Here is an 18,609-nt window from a genome sequence, read left to right on the forward strand (position 1 = left end):
CGTTTGAGAAACCACACCCAATTACAAGTTTAGCATTCCCTTAAAGAGACAGTATTAAAATGTCTATCCTGGTTTATATATTTCCATCCCAAATAGCTGTTGGTGACTCACATTCCTAACACATATGGTTTCTTTTTTCTTCGTCTTATAATTATTCTGTTGCATTTGAACAAGTACTTGCACTGAAAAATGTTGTATGCTTTGAGATAGATATTTTTTCTTTTTCTTTTGGGGATATGATTGATTATAGGCTTTAAGTAAGATTAATTAGCACCAAGGCAATCAAAATTAAACATTAAGAACAAATCCTTGCCTGGGGATTAGCCATTGCCAAACTTAATGTCTGCATGCCCTCACCTGTATCTCAGGGTCCTCTAGCAATTGAGATGTCTAAGGATAGCCCATGGGACTCCATTCTTGAAGTGGGGTTTTCAGTCCTGTCTCACCTCAGGACGCTGTGTGGGTACTTATACCTCAAATTTGCAACTCATCCAAAAAGAGCAAGATGCATCCTCTCCCTCCTGGTTTTCATTGTTTCTTCCATCATTTTCTTATACCAAGCATCTGTCAAAAAGCTCAAGATAGAATATCAATTAGTACAGGAAAAAAAAAACCCTCTAAAATTGTATGCATTGACCTTTAAAAAAAATAATACTGGGAATCATATCCCCATGATTTTTTTTTGACAAGTGACCTGAAGATTTGCATGAGGTCTGTTCACTGCAAAACAGTTATATGTTAAAAGGAGGAAGAAGAGGAAGTTGTTAAATGCTATTTACTCAAACTATTAAAAAAAAAAACTTCTGATATTTCTACATTGAGAAAATGGCAGCAACGTTACCTGGAACTGAGCACTCATATCTTTTTGCTTGACACTTGAGAGCCTTAGTTTCAACTAAGACAGAATGAAGTTACAGGATGAATCTTATTCTATATTTAGGAAGAACAACTGCAAGCTATGACAGGAATTCTCTATTGCACTTGGCTTCTGAACATTGCTCTATTCCAGTCCCAGAGGTCCTTTCCCTTGATAGTATCCACTGCACAAAGACCTTCATCTATTTCACATGAAGGATCTCAGCTGACCTAAGTGGCCTCAGTCAGCAGCAAAGGGAGGTGTAGCATTCACTCTTCTGACTGGAACTTTTCTGATATAAATAATCAGGTACCTAATGGGAGTTGAGGAGGGAGGGGGGCAGCTTTTAAAAAAATAAAATGTTGACTTGGGAAATACATTTATAGCTAGGGAATAAGGACAAGGGCTATGTTGCTATGAATGTGATTCTCTTTATACCAGGTCATTAATGTTTTTCATTAACTATTGCAATTACTGAATACACAGACAAGAGTTTTTAAATTAAAGAATGTTGTTCTGAGATTTTGCAGTTTCATAAATGTACCTGCTCTTGTATGATTTTCATAAAAGCCTACTGGGCACACTGGTGACAGCTAACCAAATGCATGTTTATTTTTCTTACTGTGGCTTTGTGGAAAGCCATATACAAATAAGCAAAATTTTAATATTCAAAGTTTGAACCCAGAAATATTTCTCTCTCTATGCTAAAAATGCTTATCATTCACTCTGGAGTCACAGTGACCTTTCATGAAATGAATTGCAGAGTTGTATTCCCCCTCCTTTCTGAGTAAGCTTGCTACTCAGCATAATTTCTATCTAGATATTAAAAAAGGATAATGCAGTTCCATTTCATAACATCCATGCCAGTTTTATACATGTTACAAATGGGGGAGGTCAGCATGACAAAGATGTCGTTTCCAGCTTCTTTTCAACTGCATCTAGGTTGCAGGAGTAGGAAAGATGGATATTAGAGAAACACCTTGCACAGACCTCCACTTCATTCAAGCAAATTGACACAGCTTGGTGCTGAATGTCCCTCAGCACTCCCCACAGGGCTTATTTTTAGATAAGGCAGAGCAGTTAAGAACTCCCCACCCCCCATTTATTTCTTCCTGTGCCTCATGCTGGATCACAAATCTTAGGGACCTTGGCGTGTAAAGTTACTTACTAAGTTACTCCAGTGCAAGGCTTGGCGGGGGAGGGGGGGGCGGTCATAAAGGATAAGCCATGAGATCAAATCTGTATGCCTGATAGGATTGGCTTTTTCAGTCATTTATCATGTTTACAATTTAAATGATTTGTTCAGATTGTTTAAATTTGAAATTATTCAGTTACTGATTATCACTCTGTTCTGTAACCTATAATTTATGGATATTCTCAGCCTGTTTTTTTGTCTTAAATGATGTAAGAAAAACACTGAAAATTATCCTCCTAATTGTCAATTGTGCCCCAAAGTTCTTCAACAGATGGGGACAACCAGGGGTGGACTTCAACATTTTTAGCAAAGGGTTCTCTGCCCAATTGCTGGGTAGGCATGGCCATGGTGGGTGTGGCCTAGTCAGCCTCCTGCCCCATGGGGGGCATTTTTGCCCTCCCCGGGCTTCAGAGGCTCTCTGGAAGCCAGAAATGGGTCCATTTCCAACCTTCCCAAACTTCCAGGAGGCCCATTTTTCATCCCGAGCCTCTGCGCATACTGTGTACTTACCTGCATCCAAAACTGGCTGTGTGAGGATTCCTGGGAGGGGTGAGGTGGGAGGGGCAAGGTGGGAGGGGTGGGGCCAGCCAGGAGTGGGATTTGGAGATTGTCTGAACTGTACAGACTATTAGCTAGGAGCTCTCCTGAACCCCCAGCAGCCCACCCTGGGGAAACCCAGTAACCCCAACAGTCTCAGCTATCTTTTGGAAGAACCAGAGCTCCCAAAAATTATGTCATCAAAATCTGGTGGGAATTGCTAATAACAACTTGGCAATTTCCTACTGATTTCAGTGGAAAGTGTGAAATATATGTAATATTATATACAGTGCATTCAGAAAGTATTCAGACCACCTTCACTCTTGTCAACTTGGTTATGCTGCAGCCTGATTCTACAGTTGTTGAAATTCATTTTTTTCTCATTAATCTACATGCAGTACTCCATAATGACAAAGTGAAAACAGAATTTTAGAAATGACATTGCGTGCATGCACGACAATCACTGACTGCATTTTTCCCCCGCCCGCCCTGCTCTGCCCCTCCTTATCTCGGCCATGCCATCACTGCCTGAAGTCTGTCTTTGCCCACCGGACTGCCCGCCAGCCATCGCTGTCTGCCTTCCGCCATCATGATCTCCCTACGTGAGTGAGGCTCTGCAAGCCCCGGTCACCTACATGCTCCTGCTGCCGCCAGCCCCAGTTGAGTCCCGACTCCTGGGCCAGGCTAGTCTGTCACCACCATGCTACTGCTGCTGTCCAATTCCTTGCCGCCACTGCCGCCACAAGCCCCAGTTGAGTCCCCAGGCCAGCCTAAGCACCACTGCCATGCCACTGCTGCCCTCAATGCTTGCGGCTTAGCAAGCTTCCCCCCTCCACTGTCACCAGCCTCCAACTTACCTGGCTTGCTGGTGACAGAGAGTAAGGCAAGCCAGGGCTGACCCATTGCCACTTGGGTCCCCACCAGCCTGCATCTTGCCCCCCACCTAGATTATCTGCAGCTGCTGGGCCTTGCCTGCTGGGGGTGAGGGTAAGGGGGGTGATCAGGGAGCATGATGCTATGCCACCTGGGCCTGCAACGCCCCTTTGCCTGCTGCCCCTTCCCGCTGTGAGGGGTGATGTGGGCGATGTAGCCTCATGCTTCCTGGTTGCCTTCCGCACCACCACCACCACCACCACCCCCGGGCAGCTGTGAGCCCCAGCAGCTGCAGAGAATCCAAGCAGGGGACAAGCTGCAGCCTTGGCCACCCCACCGGCAGCTCTGGGCTAGACAGCAGTTTGGGCTTTCCTGACTGCCTGCAAACTTACCTTCCTCCTGTGGCTGGTGGCCGGGGGAAAGGTGAGTCAGCCACGGTGGGCCGGCTCACCTTTCCTACAGCTCACCTCTCCTGCAGCTGCTGGGATAGGCGAGGTTGTAGTGCATGCCCTTGCTTCCCTTGAAGTTCCAGCCCTTTCCCCAAAAGAAAAAGGGGAGGAAGTCCCACCTGTGGCCCCTTTGTTGGATCCAGAAGCCTTGCCTGCCAGCTTTTCCAGGTAACGTGGGAGCAGGTGTGAACAAACAATCATGCCCAGTTCCTGGGACTCTGGGAGACTGGCCAGGAAGATCCCTAGTCACAAGCAACACTGCTGGGCGAGTACTTTGATGGAAGTGTATGTGTGTGTGTGTGTGTGTGTGTGTTTGTTTCAGGTGGGTCTCCTAGCTTTAGAAGGAGAGAGGGAAGGAGGAAGGGAAGGGATAGAGAGAGAGGGAAAAAGAGAGAGGGAAAGAGAGCAAGAGAGAGAGGGAGAAAAAGAGAGAGGAAAAGAGAAAGAGACAGGGAAACTGAAGGGGGGAAGAGAAAGAGAGAGAAAGAAAGAGAGTGGGAAAGAGAGAGAGAGAAAGAAGAGACAAGAAAGTAAAGAAAGAAAAGGGAAAGAGAAAAAGGGAGAGAAAGGAAGAGAAAGGAAGAAAAGCGATAGACAAAGGGGGTGGAAGGAAGGGACAGAAAGAAAGAGAAAGAGAGGGGGAGAAAGTGAATGAGATATATGGTAGATAGATAGATACATGGAAGGAGGGAGGGAAAAAAAAGGAGAGGAAGGAAGGACACAAACCCTGGCTTCAGAAGACTTTTTGAAACAGCACAGCAATCTAGGGCTGGCCTGCAAGGAATCTCTGAGGTCATCTTCTAGTCCAGCCCCCTGGTCCAGCAGGGTTAGAAGGGTGTGTGTGTGTGTGTGTTTGTGTGTGCATGGCTGTCAAAACTTCAAAAACAGGTCAAGTAGCTCTGGGGAGGTCAGTCATAAATTAGAACACTTGCTAAGTAACCGGCCATTAAGCAAGGACCACTTGTATTTGGTTTGCCAGTCACATGGCCACCTGACCACAGCTGCCCAGTTCACATGACCACCAAGCCACGCCCACCCAGTCACGTAACCAGCAAGCCATGCCCAGCCAGCAAGCCACACCCAGCCAGTCACATGACCACCAAGCCACACCCACAAATTTAGCCACACCCACAGAACTGGTTGTTAAAAAATTTGAATCCCATCCCTGGAATTAGTATAGCGTCTAAAATCACATTGGTTCAGATAGGCTGCAATCCAATGTACAGTATAGGCACACAGAAGAAAAAGCTCCATTGAATTCAGGATAACTGCAAGTAGTAGTATTAGGAAAGAAAAAAGAATTTGTCCCATAACAGATCTTTTGGCTGACATTACCAAGATATTATGGCTGGTACTACAGAATGTAATCCATTCTGTATCCAAAAACCTCTTTTAAGGCAACAAAGTAGGATTCTAAACTTGCTTTCTTACACTATTTTGACGGGTTAAAAAATGTGTAGAGACCAAGGTTGAATTAAAATTTCCAGCATCCCTTTACTGCTGGCCATGCCGGGAGGAAAGGGGGAGTCTTAAAGCCCAAAGCAACTAGTGAACTTCTAATTGGGAATTTGTTTTGAGGGATAAACAGTATAAAGAATCAATCTCAAGGTTCCTGTCTAGTACAGCCCTTGTATAATTGTATTGACCAGGCTGCTGATAGCTGTAATTTATCAACCATAAAAAGAACACAAGTTCTTCATCCCTAGTGCAAAAGATTTGGTGCCTCAGAAATAGTTCATTTTCTTCCCCAACATTGCAATGCTTCTGCAATATTAACACATATGGTGAGATTCCAAAAGTGGTTTTGGTGAAAGGAGAAAAAGCTCCATGAAAATATGAAAGTACCATCTATTTCTATTAACTATTAGCCTCCTTCCTGCTCATGCAGTCAAATCTGAAGACATAATGTCCTTAATATCTTTATTACTAAATAAAATTAATCAAGTAAAACAGAGGAATTGCAATCCAAGAAGATAAGTCTATTTTTAACTCATCAACATTCTGTTGTCCTGATTTCTCAAGCAGCAATGAGGTCAGTTAAAATTGGCATGGAAAAAAAAGTTTGCCTCTGCTTAAAGTAATTCTATGCAGTTGTATCACTGAGGAATTTCCATTTTGTTTATATTTTATTCTTATCATTTATTTTTAGTCCCAATTTAAGGTTACATATAAACTTAGAAACTGGCTTCTGGAAAACAGTATATATCCAAGCCATGCCATCCAGGTAATCCTCAACCTATTATCACAATTGTGCCCAAAATTTGTGTTGCTAAGTGGGAAATTTGTTAAGTAAGTTTTGTCCCATTTTACACCTTTTCTTAGGCACAGTAAGATGGGAAGCTGTATTGAGCATACCCAAATGCTATTGCTCTTGTAGTTTCTAGTGGTCTTTATTTTCTGAAATTCCTTCTTATCAGACCTCTGAGTAGTTTATTTATCCTTAGGTTACAGTCTACTGAAAGACATGTTCATCAGAAAACTCTGGTTTCGTATATAAGGGTTTTGCAATTCTGTTTTGTGAAGTGAAATAAATAGTAAATAAATAATGTAGATAGTTATTAACTTGTGCCTTTTAATGGAATGTGTGCTCCTTTCCTATTGTATTGTGAAAGTGATATTACTCATTGGATCTATTAAAAATTCAGTAATGAATTTCAGAGGTTCTAAGTTCCTTGCAGTATTCTGTGGGTGTATCTTAGTAACTCTGAAACTTGAGTCCGAAAGATAATCTGAGCTGATGAATACATAGTTACCAGGAAGCACCATAGTGAAATTATAGGTTAAAAAATATTTGCTTATAGAATGCCATTATAACCCATAAAGGTTTTGCTATCATTTTTTTGTTTCCTTAATTGATTTTAGTTTTTTTGCAGTGAAAACTCTATTGCTTAAATATGTCAAATCAACGAGCTTCAAATGTCAGAAGCATTCAGGTAAGGTATTTTGTGTGATTGCTTATAAATTACTTTAAATGGAGAAGAGATACATGGGACGGAGCTTTATTTCTAGTTAGGGATTATTCTCAATTTGCTAGAAATGCAGCTAAATTATTTTGAGGGAACAATTTATTGCACGTCTCACATATTTTTATTAGCATAAAAAATAATCACAATTTGCTTCCCCCGTGTGCTTTGTTCCGTGTAAAAAAGCAATTCAATATGTTATCTAAAGTTTAAATAGTGCTATCATACACATACATACACACATTACTTGTGCTGTTACTTTTCCTTATTCTCCTTGAAAATTAACTTATCACTATTAGCACTCTTTTAGCTGGTAACTGGAAATAAATCTCTCAATTAAATATCTATGGAGATTCTCAATCATCCAGTCATGGTTATCTCAAAGGTGCTTTTTAAAGAGGCAACTGGAGTTCCTTGTTTTTCTTTGAAGATGTTTTGCTTCTTCTTTGCTGAAGAAGATTCTTGGATGGGAAGGGAACTTCTTCAAGGAAAAACAAGAAAGTCCAGTTGCCTCTTTAAAAAGCACCTTTGGGACTCTCAATTAAATACCTGTTATTGATGTTCCTTGACAGGAAAATGCTGGCTATATTCCATTCTGCCAATTCCAGATAGTGTTCAGCTAAAACACGAGATAGCTTGCTTGTTGGTCATGCTTAGGTAAGGTTGATGGGTATTTCTGTGAACAAAGGAATAAATATAATTGAAATTAGACATTTTTTATTTCCTTGTAGGTCATGTTGGATAGCTCTAATGAATTAATAAAGCGTCCAGATAAGTTAGGCCCAGATGAGTTATTTCCCCAAATATGCACTCTGAAGAAACCAATGGCATACGTAATTTATTTGAAACCCAGAGCATCTATTTCCTCTCAATCAATCACTAAAAAGGCCTGGAAACAATACTAGCTCCACTTACTTAGCAGCGCTAGGTTGTCAACCACTAAACAGCTGATTGGAATGTCACCAATAGCAATCCAACTCCATGCTATTGACCCTATGAATAAACTTCAATTGTTTCTGACAACAGCTCCTTATTGCCTCTATTGAGGACATAACGTTCTCATTCTTAATGTACCACTGAAAGAATCTGAATGGAGAAGGAGAGAAATCCTCATCCAGTAAGATAAAAAAACTATGTTAGGACTAAGGCTAAATTAATGCCATGCATGATCTATGGACATTCCTGTAATATAATTGTTTTCTTTGGGTAGCCTGTTTGTAGATTTAACTATGGACTTAGATTGTTCCATTGGTACATTTGAATATAAAACAGTGGAATTAAAATACAGATGTTATATCTATACATGCAATGCAAAAATAAATGCAAAAAAGAAAGAGAAAGAAAGAAAAAGAATCAGAAAGTCCAGTTGCCTCTTGAAAAACCACCCTTCTATATAGATACGTACAATCTACTAATGAATTATAAATTATGCCCCTATTATTCTGGGAATGGGATGACCAAGGCTCTAATGTTATTGTAAGAGACTGGATTTGTTATACAGTTTTTGAAGAAATAAATATTTTGCTTCCTAGTAATAGTAATAAACCCAATAGGATGCATACTTTATTAATTTTCCATCATTAAGAGTCATTTACTGCAGTTAGGCAAAAGATCAAGAGAGAAATATAAGTAAAAAAATACAAAAAGAACCCAACATAAATTAGGGTTAGGATTAGGGTTTTATTAAGGAAGAAGAAAAACATTGATATTTTTACTGATACTTGCAGCTAACAAAACAATCAGTAAAGCCATGGGCATTTTTTGTTGTTGTTCCTATGAAGAATGAAATAAAAACTGAACAATGATAGTATTTATATTTACATTTTACATTTTGCTTGATTCCATTCAAAATTGGACAAAAGTGAATTCCAATACATTAATGTCTAGTCATGAATGATTAAACAATTATGTTAACTATATTTAATGTGTTGAACTCAGTGCTGATTTAATTTATAATCCCTTTATTATTTATAACTGAAGTCATCCTTCAAGATTTTCTAATTAATAATTAAGGGATTTTGTTGCTCTTTTGACATTGAATAAAACTTACTTGTGGGAGGAACCTCAAAACCAAAATTGAACTGATGCAGGCCCCATTTTAACTATAGATTTTCTGTGGTGTAGAATTGAAGGGATAATATTTTCCTACTATCTATTCACAAACTATGTATATTGTTATACTGTTAATACTGGAAAATTATTTGTTGTATATTCTAATTTCAGCAAAAACATTTCACAGTGTCAAATGATCCCTGATTAACAAGTTGGATAGTGTGGGCTATATTGCATAATAGTTAAGTGGATAAGTGGGCTTGAAAATTGGTTTCTCATAACAAAGAATGATATTGTTCCTTTCTGGGTCCTGTATTATTTAACACTTTGATTCATGATTCAGATGAAAAGCTGCAGAAAATATTTCTCAATTTTGAAGATGACACAAAATTGGCTGGTACATCTAACAATCCAGAAGACAGAAATAATTATCTGAATTATCTTGAAAGCTTAGAGAAATATGCTAAAAGAAAATTAAATTGAACAGAGACAAATGCAAAATTATGTGTTTGAGAAACAAAAATATATATATAGTTTTTTTCAATGGGAAAATTTTGGCTTCGCAATAGCACTTATGAAAAAAATGTTTGGTGTAGTTCATTATTTACGATGCAGTCCATTGTGGTCCTTGGGCATTGTCCTCCAGATCTCTTCTGGTTGGGACAGAAATAATAGAATTCAGACGTTCTCCTCTGCATCTTCTGGGCCTGTTTGCAGTTCACTAGCCCTGAAAGAAGGATCTCATCAACTAACAGGTCAAGGCACTGAGAGGAGATCCCAGAAGAGCATTATATTCATGTTTATTCCTACATTAAATAGAATGCTTGAGGTTTATTCTCTACTATGCTTTGACCTTTGATGGGAGGGAAGCAGTGGTGGTATGCTATCGGTTCAGTCCTCTTCTGCCGAGCCGGTAGCGGCGATGAGCAGCAGAGACAGAACCGGTTCTCACCACCACTCTACTGTTGGGCCCACCTGCCCACCTGGGCTCCCATACTCACCTTTATCTTTTGCTTTTGAAGCACAGCTGCATTGCATGGCACAGAAGAGTGTTGCACGGCAGCTGCTGAAGCAATCTGGAGAGTACAGGCTTGAAGGAAGTGAGTCAAAATGCCTCTGCCCTTGCGCAAACACCTCTGCGCCTGTGTAAAGTGCATGTTTGGTGTACACGTGTACGCAAAGTGTGTGCATACGTGCAAAGCACGCCCACCAAGCCACACTCACCGAACTGGTGATAAAAGTTTTTGAATCACACCACTGGAGGAAAGGGAAACAAAGTTGGCATCCAGGCTGACTCTTATTACCCCTCTACTTGCAACTTGACAACAGAAACAAAGGAAGTATGGAGGGAATGCTTGGAATGTATTGGGAGCTGGAAGGGAGGTGAGGAATTTATGTGAGCCGTTTGCAGCCTGAGAAAATTCTGACACTTCAAGGCTGTGCAATGGGAATCTTCCAAAGGTACAGCCTGTTTTCCCAAAATAAAAGCAACATGTTAGATTAGTGGACAATGGACAATGAGTGGCCCAAATGGAAAAAGGGGAAATTAACTATGCTGCTTTTCACCTGAAAACCTCAGAGTAAGCTTTGCTTCTTCTGTGGCTATATGGATCTATGAGTAAAGGCAACTCCCCCAAGATGTCAGCAGCTGATAAAGAGTCAGAGGAGAAACCAGGAGAAATTCCAGCCAAAGGGGCTCTGGCAGTGCTGCAAGCCAGAGCAGGAGCACAGCCGGTTGGCATGCACTCCAAACAGAAGGTTGAAACACTTGAGCAGCGGCCAATGAGTATGAGAAAGTGGGAAAGGGATGGTCTGTACCAGGGTCCAAAGACCTGCTGGGCAATGAATGTGGATAAGGCAGTGGGAGTTTCATTGGGAGTCAATGATATCTGAGGGTTGAAAGATGAAAAGCGGAATGGCCAGTCGAGTGGGACTAGCCCACGGAGTGGAAGTTCACCACCCACAGCCCATTGATGGAGCAGCTGAAGGAGAAGTTCGGTGGCTTGGAGATCCAGGTGGCCACAATCATCCAGGGCCACAGTGGCAATAACCAGATGGGAATTGTTAAGTCATTAACAGCGTCAACTAGCTCATTGGCTCTCCTCCTGCAACTGACGGTGCCTACCCTGACTGTGTGGCTAAGACCCTGGCATAGGGGGGTGATGACAGCTGAACCTGCTATACCACCCCCAGCGTGGCAGAAAGTGGCTCTGGCAGCAGCTGGGGTCACTGCACACCTGGCAGCCAGTGGTACCAGCAGGGCTGCCACTGGGATACAGCCTGGTCTGAGAGGAGTGACCAACCCCTAATGATCTACTTTGATGGGTATCCAGATAACCTGGCCCTCTTTCCATCCCAAGTATGGCACCATATGGAATGCTATGGAGGAATGTATCCAGACAATGCAGCCTGGGCTTATGTCATTGTGTCTAACTTGGAAGAGAGCACTTTAGGATGGCTGGCGTCCCTGCACAATGAGGAGGATCCAGAGCTGAATGACCTAGATGCCTTCATGCAGACCCTGTGTGAATGGTTTGAGGACCCCATGATGGCTCAACATGCAGAAGCCCCCTGTATCTGCACCCTGAAACAAGGCAAGCAGCCAGTGATGGAGTACATCCAGGACTTCTGTAGCCTGGCTAGCCACCTAAGAGATAGGCCCAAGTGCATGCTGGACTACCACTTTTGATAGGGGCTAAACAAGGAGTTATACCACAACTGCCCACTCTGAAAGGATACCACAGAATCTGCAGGCATGGTACCAAGTGGCCACTGAAGTAGAAATTGAGTTGATGGAGTACCACAAGCACACCATGAAGAAAGCCAACCTTGCTGAGTGCCCAAGAAGTGACTGGCCCTTAGAGGAGGTGGGGGGCATGTCCCTGCCTGGCGGGGAGAACCTCACCAAAGCCCAGGGGCTTGCTTTCACTGTGGGAAGGAAGGTCACAGAGCAGCAGAATGCCTCTCTCCACAACCAGTGGCTGCTTCCCCACCCCCAGCCAACCAAAGAAGAAAATCCCTGTGAAGCCAAAGGAGAAGACATGCATGGGGCAGTAGGTCATGGAGTTCTCCCCTCAGTCCACCAGGGAGGGGGGGACACTAACCCCCACCAGAGCAGACCCAATCTACAAGAGTGACAATGAAGGAAAGGATGACCCAATGGTAAGTGGCACCATCATCCCCATGATGGCCAGGGTGGAGATTGTGATGTTGTCAGGAGTAAAGTGGGTTCTCATTTGTCTCAGGGTGCACAAAGTGTGTGATTAGCCCCAGATAGTAGAGAGACTAAGGAGGAGACTGAGAAAGCTGAGGCAGCCCATGGCATTTTCCCAGTTGAATGGCTCAATAATGGGCAGAATGTCATCGACATGCCTGACCAAGCCAGTGAAGCTCAAAGTTGGGGCCCACATAGAGACTGTTTCATTGTAGTCCCTGGGATGACCAAGTCCATGATCCTGCAGTTAGCATGGTGGAAAAAGTGGAACCTGGGTTTGAACTAGGACAGAGACAAGTGGCAGGTGCAAAGGGAAACAGCTGACCAGCAGGGATTAGTGAAAATGCTAAGAGCCAGCCACACGCCTGCAGCCGGGAGAGTGAAAACAGAATTAGCTAACACACTAAAGGGAGGTGGAGAGCTCAATTATACCATGACCTAGCAAAGATCTTTAGCAAAAAGGAATCAGATACATTCCCACCCCACAAACCCACAGACTATGCCAGGGGTTTGCAACCTTAAACACTCAAAGAGCCATTTGGATCTCTTTCCCACAAAAAAGAAAACACCAGGCCAATAATTTAACAACTGGTGTGACTCGGTGGGCATGGCCAACTCGACATCACTCACTCCAACCCAGTCACATGACCCTCCAGCCAGACTATTCAGCTGGTCATTAGGGCAGATAACTGGTTGTTAAATTATTTGCCACCCCTGGCCCCACCTCACACCTCCCCTCCCAGGCACCTGTTGCCATACCCAGCCTCAGGTGTGTTGTTCACCTTTTTCTCTCTCTATGTCTCTCTCACTGTGTCTCTCTCTGTGTCTCTGCCTCTCTTTCTCTCTGTCTGTATCTCTGTCTCTTTGTGAGTGTTTGTATGTTTATCTCTGTCTCTGTCTCCGTCTCTGTGTGTGTGTGTGTGTGTGTGTGTGTGTGTTGGTCTGTCTCTCTCTGTCTCTCCTTCTCTTTGCCTATCTCTCTCTCTCTCTCTGTGTCTCTCTGTCTCTGTCTCTGTCTCTGTCTCTCTCTCTCTCTCTCTGACTCTCTCTGTGTGTCTCTGTCTCTCTCTATTTATATATCTGTGTTTCTCTCTGTCTCTGTCTCTTGTCTCTCTGTGTGTCTCTCTGACTCTGCTACTGTTTGCAAGGGTGAGTGGGCAGGGTCACATTGTGGCTTCACATCATAATGGGCTCTAGGAGGAGGAGGAGACCCCATCTCCCCCATTGTGAAGTGCGCTAAATTTCACTGTGCTGCACAAGGTTCTGCGAGAGCAGCAGGCAGGCCATAGAGGCAGCAATAGCTCTGAGCTTGAAGCAGCTTACAGCTCTGAGCCTGAAACAGCAGGAGGCAAGGACTACATTGAGCGCAAATGTATTGCAACAAAAGTGGAATGCTGTTGTCTCATACAAGCAAGTACAGGGGTGCTTTGCTCCTGCTGTGGAATATAGAGTTTCCATCCACCGCCACTGCCCTTATTTTCTCAGGTCAGGTGAGGAGTGATGGGGAGGGGAGGGGTCAGCCAACAGGGAAATCAGACAATAGGGAGCTGCAGCAGAGGGCCAAAAGTGCCGCATGTGGCTCCAGAGCCGTGGGTTGCTGACCCCTGGACTATGTGATTGAAATCATGCCAGGGGCCAAGTTGCCTAAATCAAAAATGTACAAGATGACACCCAGGGAGATGGAAGAGCTTTGGGCATTTATAGACAAGAACCAGGCTAGGGTTCATTCAGACAGTGAAATTGAGGATGGCTGCCAGCAAAAGCACAGATGGCTATGCACTTCAAGGAGAAGGTTGTGTCCCTTAGGCTATACATGGACTATAGAGGCCTGAACTGTATTTGCAGGGGAAACATGTATCTCCTCCCTCTTATGAGGGACATGTTAAACTATCTGTCCAAAGAGGATTTTCACTAAACGACTTGAGAGAGGCATACTACCAAGTGAGGATAAAGGAGGGGAATAAGTGGAAAATGTCATTTAATTGTCCCCTGTGCTGCTACCAGTTTTGGGTGATGCCGTTTGATCTGCAGACTGCGCCTGTCTGCAAGGGTTTTTTTAAGCCATTGGGCTCTGCAAGGCAGCATGCTGTGAAGGTTCAGCAAGGGTTTTTTTTTCCTAAAGTTCCCAGGAGGCTCTGCAAGTTGTTTTTTTTAAAGCCATGGGGCTCTGTAACCTTTTCTCCCTAAAGTGCTGAGGAGGCTCTGCAACTTTCCCCTCCTACTTTTCTAGTGGCGGGGCGGGACTTGCAGAGCCTCCTCAACACTTTAGGGAAAAAAAACTGGCAGGGTCATGGGCTTTAAAAAGAAACCTTGTAGAGTAGTGCAGCCCAAGGCAATGGCGGGAGGTATCAAAATAGGAGCCTTGCTTGCTGCCTCCTCCCCGCCCTCCACCCCATCCCCTGCTGCAGCTGAACTGCCAATTCAGCATTCAGGGCAGAGCCAACCTACTGCCACTGCCTTCTGAAAGCTGCTTGCTTGTCTGGCTCTCTACCCAGTACCCACAGCGAGTTATCTCTGCAGCAACTTTCCAGTGCCAAGACGTCATGCAAAGAAATGGCAGCAACCAAGTTGGTGGAGGAGAGTTGACAGTGGCGAGAAGGCTGCCCCCTGCTGACTGCCCCTACTGGTGGCATCCAGTTTTCATAAACACCTTAACCTGGAGACAGTTCCTTTAAGGCAGTAAAATCCCATTTGAAATGTGGACAGACCACAAGAACTTGGAAACTTTGAAGACATTATTCCCTAAGCAGGTTCGGTGGGCACAATCCTTCAACTGCTTCAACTTTAACCTCTACTACCTACTGGAAGGGAAAAACCTTTTTGCCAGACACTCTCTCCTGGATGCCACAATACAACAATGCCCAAGAAGAAAAACTCCATCATCCCATCCCATCAATTCACAGCACCAGCCCTCAGGAGGCAGCAGAGGGAGTCACCTCTACAATGTATGGCCTTTGAGGAATGCCTTGGCAGAAGATGAATGGTTTCAGCAGCACAGAACCAACCTGTCCTCAAAGGATGGCCTGGTGTGGAAAGGGAATAAAGTGTACGTCCCATCCAGCCAGAGGACATTAGTCCTACAGTGGAGCCATGACACGAGGGCACCAGGGCATTTGTGAAGATTCTTCACCTAATGAAAAGGCAGTTTTGGTGGTCAAAAATAAATAAGAACATAGAAGCATATGTGGCCAGCTGCCCCATGTGTTCTTTGATGAAGCAGCCACCTAAAAGCCCCTAGGGCTACTGCAGCCAGTAGCTAACCCTTGGGAAGAGATCTCAATGGACGTCATTGTTGAGCTACCAGAGAGCACTGGAAATACTGTAATCTGGACTATCACTGCCCTAAGCAAGCAGATTTTTTGGCATGTCCCAGAATTCCCTCAGCCCGAGTCCTGGCTAGGCTATTCATGCAGCACAAATATTGACTGCATGGGCCCTCAAAGTGCATTATTTTTGACCAGGCAGTACAATTCACATCAAAGTTTTGGTGGGAGTTCTTAAAATTGATAGGCTCCTCCCAGGGATTTAACTCCAGCCATCATCCCTACACTAACAGAGTCTTTGAATGTATGAATTTGGTTCTACAGCAATACCTGTAATGTTATGTGAACTACCAGCAGACCAATTGGACTGAGCTTCTGCCTTTTGCAGAACTGGCAAATAATAACTCTGTGCATTGTAGCACAGGGTTTACCCTTTCTGGGTGATACTGGAATAGAGTTTGTACCTATGCCAGAGCTGCATCAAGAAAGGCCATCATCAGAATCATTGGCTGAGTGAATTGATACCTTAAAAGCCACTTGGGTCACAGTGCGTAAAGCATTTGAGAAGATGACAAGAAGAAGGCACATCAGAGGGAATATAGAGTAGGAGACAGGGTGTACCTATCTGCAAAATTTTTGAACCTGAGGCAACCCTGTAAAAAACTGGGACCTAAGTTCATAGGGCCTTTCCCAATTATTCGGAACATCAATTCAGTGACAGTGGGGTTAAAACTGCCAAAAAGCATTGAGCACTGTTAAATCTGGGAGGACGGTTCAAGAACGGAGGCAAGACTCAGATAGCAACAAACAGCTCTTTATTTGTGACTTCAGATCTGAGCAACGAACCCCAGCCGCAGCAGCCCCTTATATAGGGCTGGCTGCGGCTAGGCAGCCAATGAAGGCGATTTGAGTTTGCCGCTCTTGGCAGGGCCAATCGCGGCAGCCCGTTTACTGGCCAACCGCATCAGTCTATGGTGACCAATCACAATCGGCTTTCAGCGGGCCAATCAGATTTGCAGGCTACAAGCCTGCTAGTCCGGAACACCCCTCCCCTCTCGGTTCCGTTTAAGGGGTGGAGTAATATAGTCTCGCAGGTAAGCAGGTCTTCGCACCTGTCTGCCTGACTTACGCAGTTCCGCTTGACCCTGTTCAAACCTGGGTTCAGATGGACTGCTTGCTGGACCAAACAGAAACGGTGAACCGGTGTCATGGTTAGGGCTCTCCTCTGGTGCCCCCGGGGTGATGAAGTCCTCAGCCTCGCTGTTAGCGTCATGGCTCCCAGGGTTCGCTGAACCTGCCTGGTTGCTGCTTCCTGGCGAAGCATTCGACTGTCCAGTCTCAGTTCCAGCTGGTGAGTGTTGCCAACCATGGTGCAGTGATCTCGGTGGTAGCTCGGAATAGACAGGTGTTGGTTCTAATTCTGAGTTCACTGCTTCCCCTCCCCCCCTAGTGTCAAAATTAGGGTCAGGGTTGGAAGATGTGGTTAGTCTGGAGCGCAGTTGGTCAATATGGCGTTTCCATGGTCTGCCATCAGTGGTGAGTAGACAGTAGGAGCGGGGGCCTGTAACTTGAGTTACCTGGGCAGGAATCCAAAGGGGATCCCCAGAAAATTTTTTTGCGAAAACACAGTCTCCTACCTTGAAAACACGGTGCTTGCTGCTGGAACCCAGGGGCTTTTCTGGGGTGTAGGCAGGGTGCAAACGATCTAGAGGCGATCTGAGTTTCCTGGCCATCAGGAGTTCAGCTGGGCACTTGTTGGTCGTGCTGTTTGGTGTGATGTGTTGTAGGAGCAGCATTCTAGTGACTTTGTCGTGGATGTTGCCTTGATCCATTTTCTGTAGGGTTTTTTTCGTAAACTGAACCATTCGTTCAGCCCGGGCATTCGCTGCAGGATGAGCCGGCGATGTGAGTGCGTGTCGGATGCCCCGTTCTGCTAAATACTGTTCAAAGGCTAAGGCAGTAAATTGGGGCCCATTGTCAGAGACCAGGACATCTGGTAACCCGTGTGTGGCGAAGAGTCTGTTCAGTTTTTTAATGACCGCCTCAGTAGTGGTTGTTTTCATTTTATTGACCTCAAGCCAGTTTGAGTAGGCATCAACAGTTATTAAGAAGGTGTGGCCTCTCGTAGGTCCCACAAAGTCAATATGAATGCGAGACCAAGGATCCCTGGGTGTTTCCCATTCTGTTGGTGGGGCTTTAGGTGGAGCTGAGTGGTTTTCCTGGCATTTGTTACAAGAGGCGACCCAGGTTTCAATTTGTTTGTCTATACCTGGCCACCAGGCGTAACTTCTTGCCAGCGCTTTCATACGTACGATGCCCGGGTGTCCATCGTGTAGCATTTGCAAGACCCTTTTTTGTAACTTAGTTGGTACAACAACTCGGTCTCCCCACAAAACGCACCCTTTTTGTGAAAAAAGTTCCGTTTGTCTGTTTTTAAACAGCTTAAACATTTCCTTAGTATCGTAATCTGGCCATCCCCTCTCCACCCAGCCAAGAACTCGTGCCAAACAAGAGTCTCTTTCTGGTTTCAAAAGCGATGTCTTGAGCCGTTAGTGGAGGTGATGGCATTGTCTCTATTTGCAGTACGGGGAGTGTGGGAGCTGGGTCTTCCTGTGGCTCAGGTAGAGGTGAGCGGCTCAAGGCATCTGCGTGGGGAATAGATAGCTTCCTTATCTAATTGGCTATAGTTTCTTTCTGTTTTTGATAGAGTTCGTGAAAAAAATGCAATTGGTGCTTCTGAGCCGTTTGGTAGGACGTGGCTCAGGATGGCCCCTACCCCAAATGGTGAGGTGTCACACGTGACAGTCAAAGGTAGTGTCTCGTTATACTGAATTAGTACTGCCTTTGAGGTAAGAGGTCTTTTACTTGCTGGAAGGCGTGTTCCTCCAGACGTCCCCAATTCCAGGATGCCCTTTTATCGAGTAGTCTATGAAGGGGCTCAGCAACAGTCACCTTCTGGGGTAGGAAGATGTTATAAAAGTTAATAAGTCCCAGGAAGGCTTGGAGGTCGGTTTTGTTTTTAGGTCTTGGGGTGTTTTTGATAGCTGCCAATTTTTTTTCTGTGGGGTGGATTCCTTGCTTGTCAAGGAGGTAGCCAAGAAACTCCACCCTTTCTGTGCAAAGCTGGCACTTTTCCTTCTTAACCTTGAGGCCAGCGTTTTTGAACCTCTGTAGGACTGTTCTGAGACATTTTTCTAATTGGTTTTT

General features: G+C 44.4%; 1 protein-coding gene across 6 annotated transcripts in view; it reads left to right on the plus strand.

Annotated features, from left to right (window-relative positions):
- The first annotated feature begins 757 nt into the window (after positions 1-757).
- SMPX (small muscle protein X-linked) overlaps positions 758-18,609 on the plus strand; it is a 33,197-nt gene continuing 15,345 nt past the window's right edge. Inside the window, exons 1-4 of one of the 6 annotated variants that reach the window (XM_087938249.1) lie at positions 758-1,165; positions 3,940-4,078; positions 6,784-6,843; positions 7,446-7,530. In XM_087938249.1, the coding sequence (XP_087794375.1) occupies positions 3,967-4,078; positions 6,784-6,843; positions 7,446-7,530 (257 nt within the window). In that variant the 5' untranslated portion in view covers positions 758-1,165; positions 3,940-3,966. Of the gene's footprint in view, positions 1,166-1,947; positions 2,011-3,939; positions 4,079-6,772; positions 6,844-7,445; positions 7,531-18,609 lie in introns of those variants that run through there. The other 5 variants (XM_026714242.2, XM_026714243.2, XM_087938251.1 and 2 more) reach the window with 5 other exon arrangements.

This window comes from Pseudonaja textilis, chromosome 8 (assembly GCF_049901715.1).
Source record: "Pseudonaja textilis isolate UNSWEBS1 chromosome 8, rPseTex1.2, whole genome shotgun sequence".
Classification (NCBI taxonomy): Eukaryota; Metazoa; Chordata; class Lepidosauria; order Squamata; family Elapidae; genus Pseudonaja; species Pseudonaja textilis.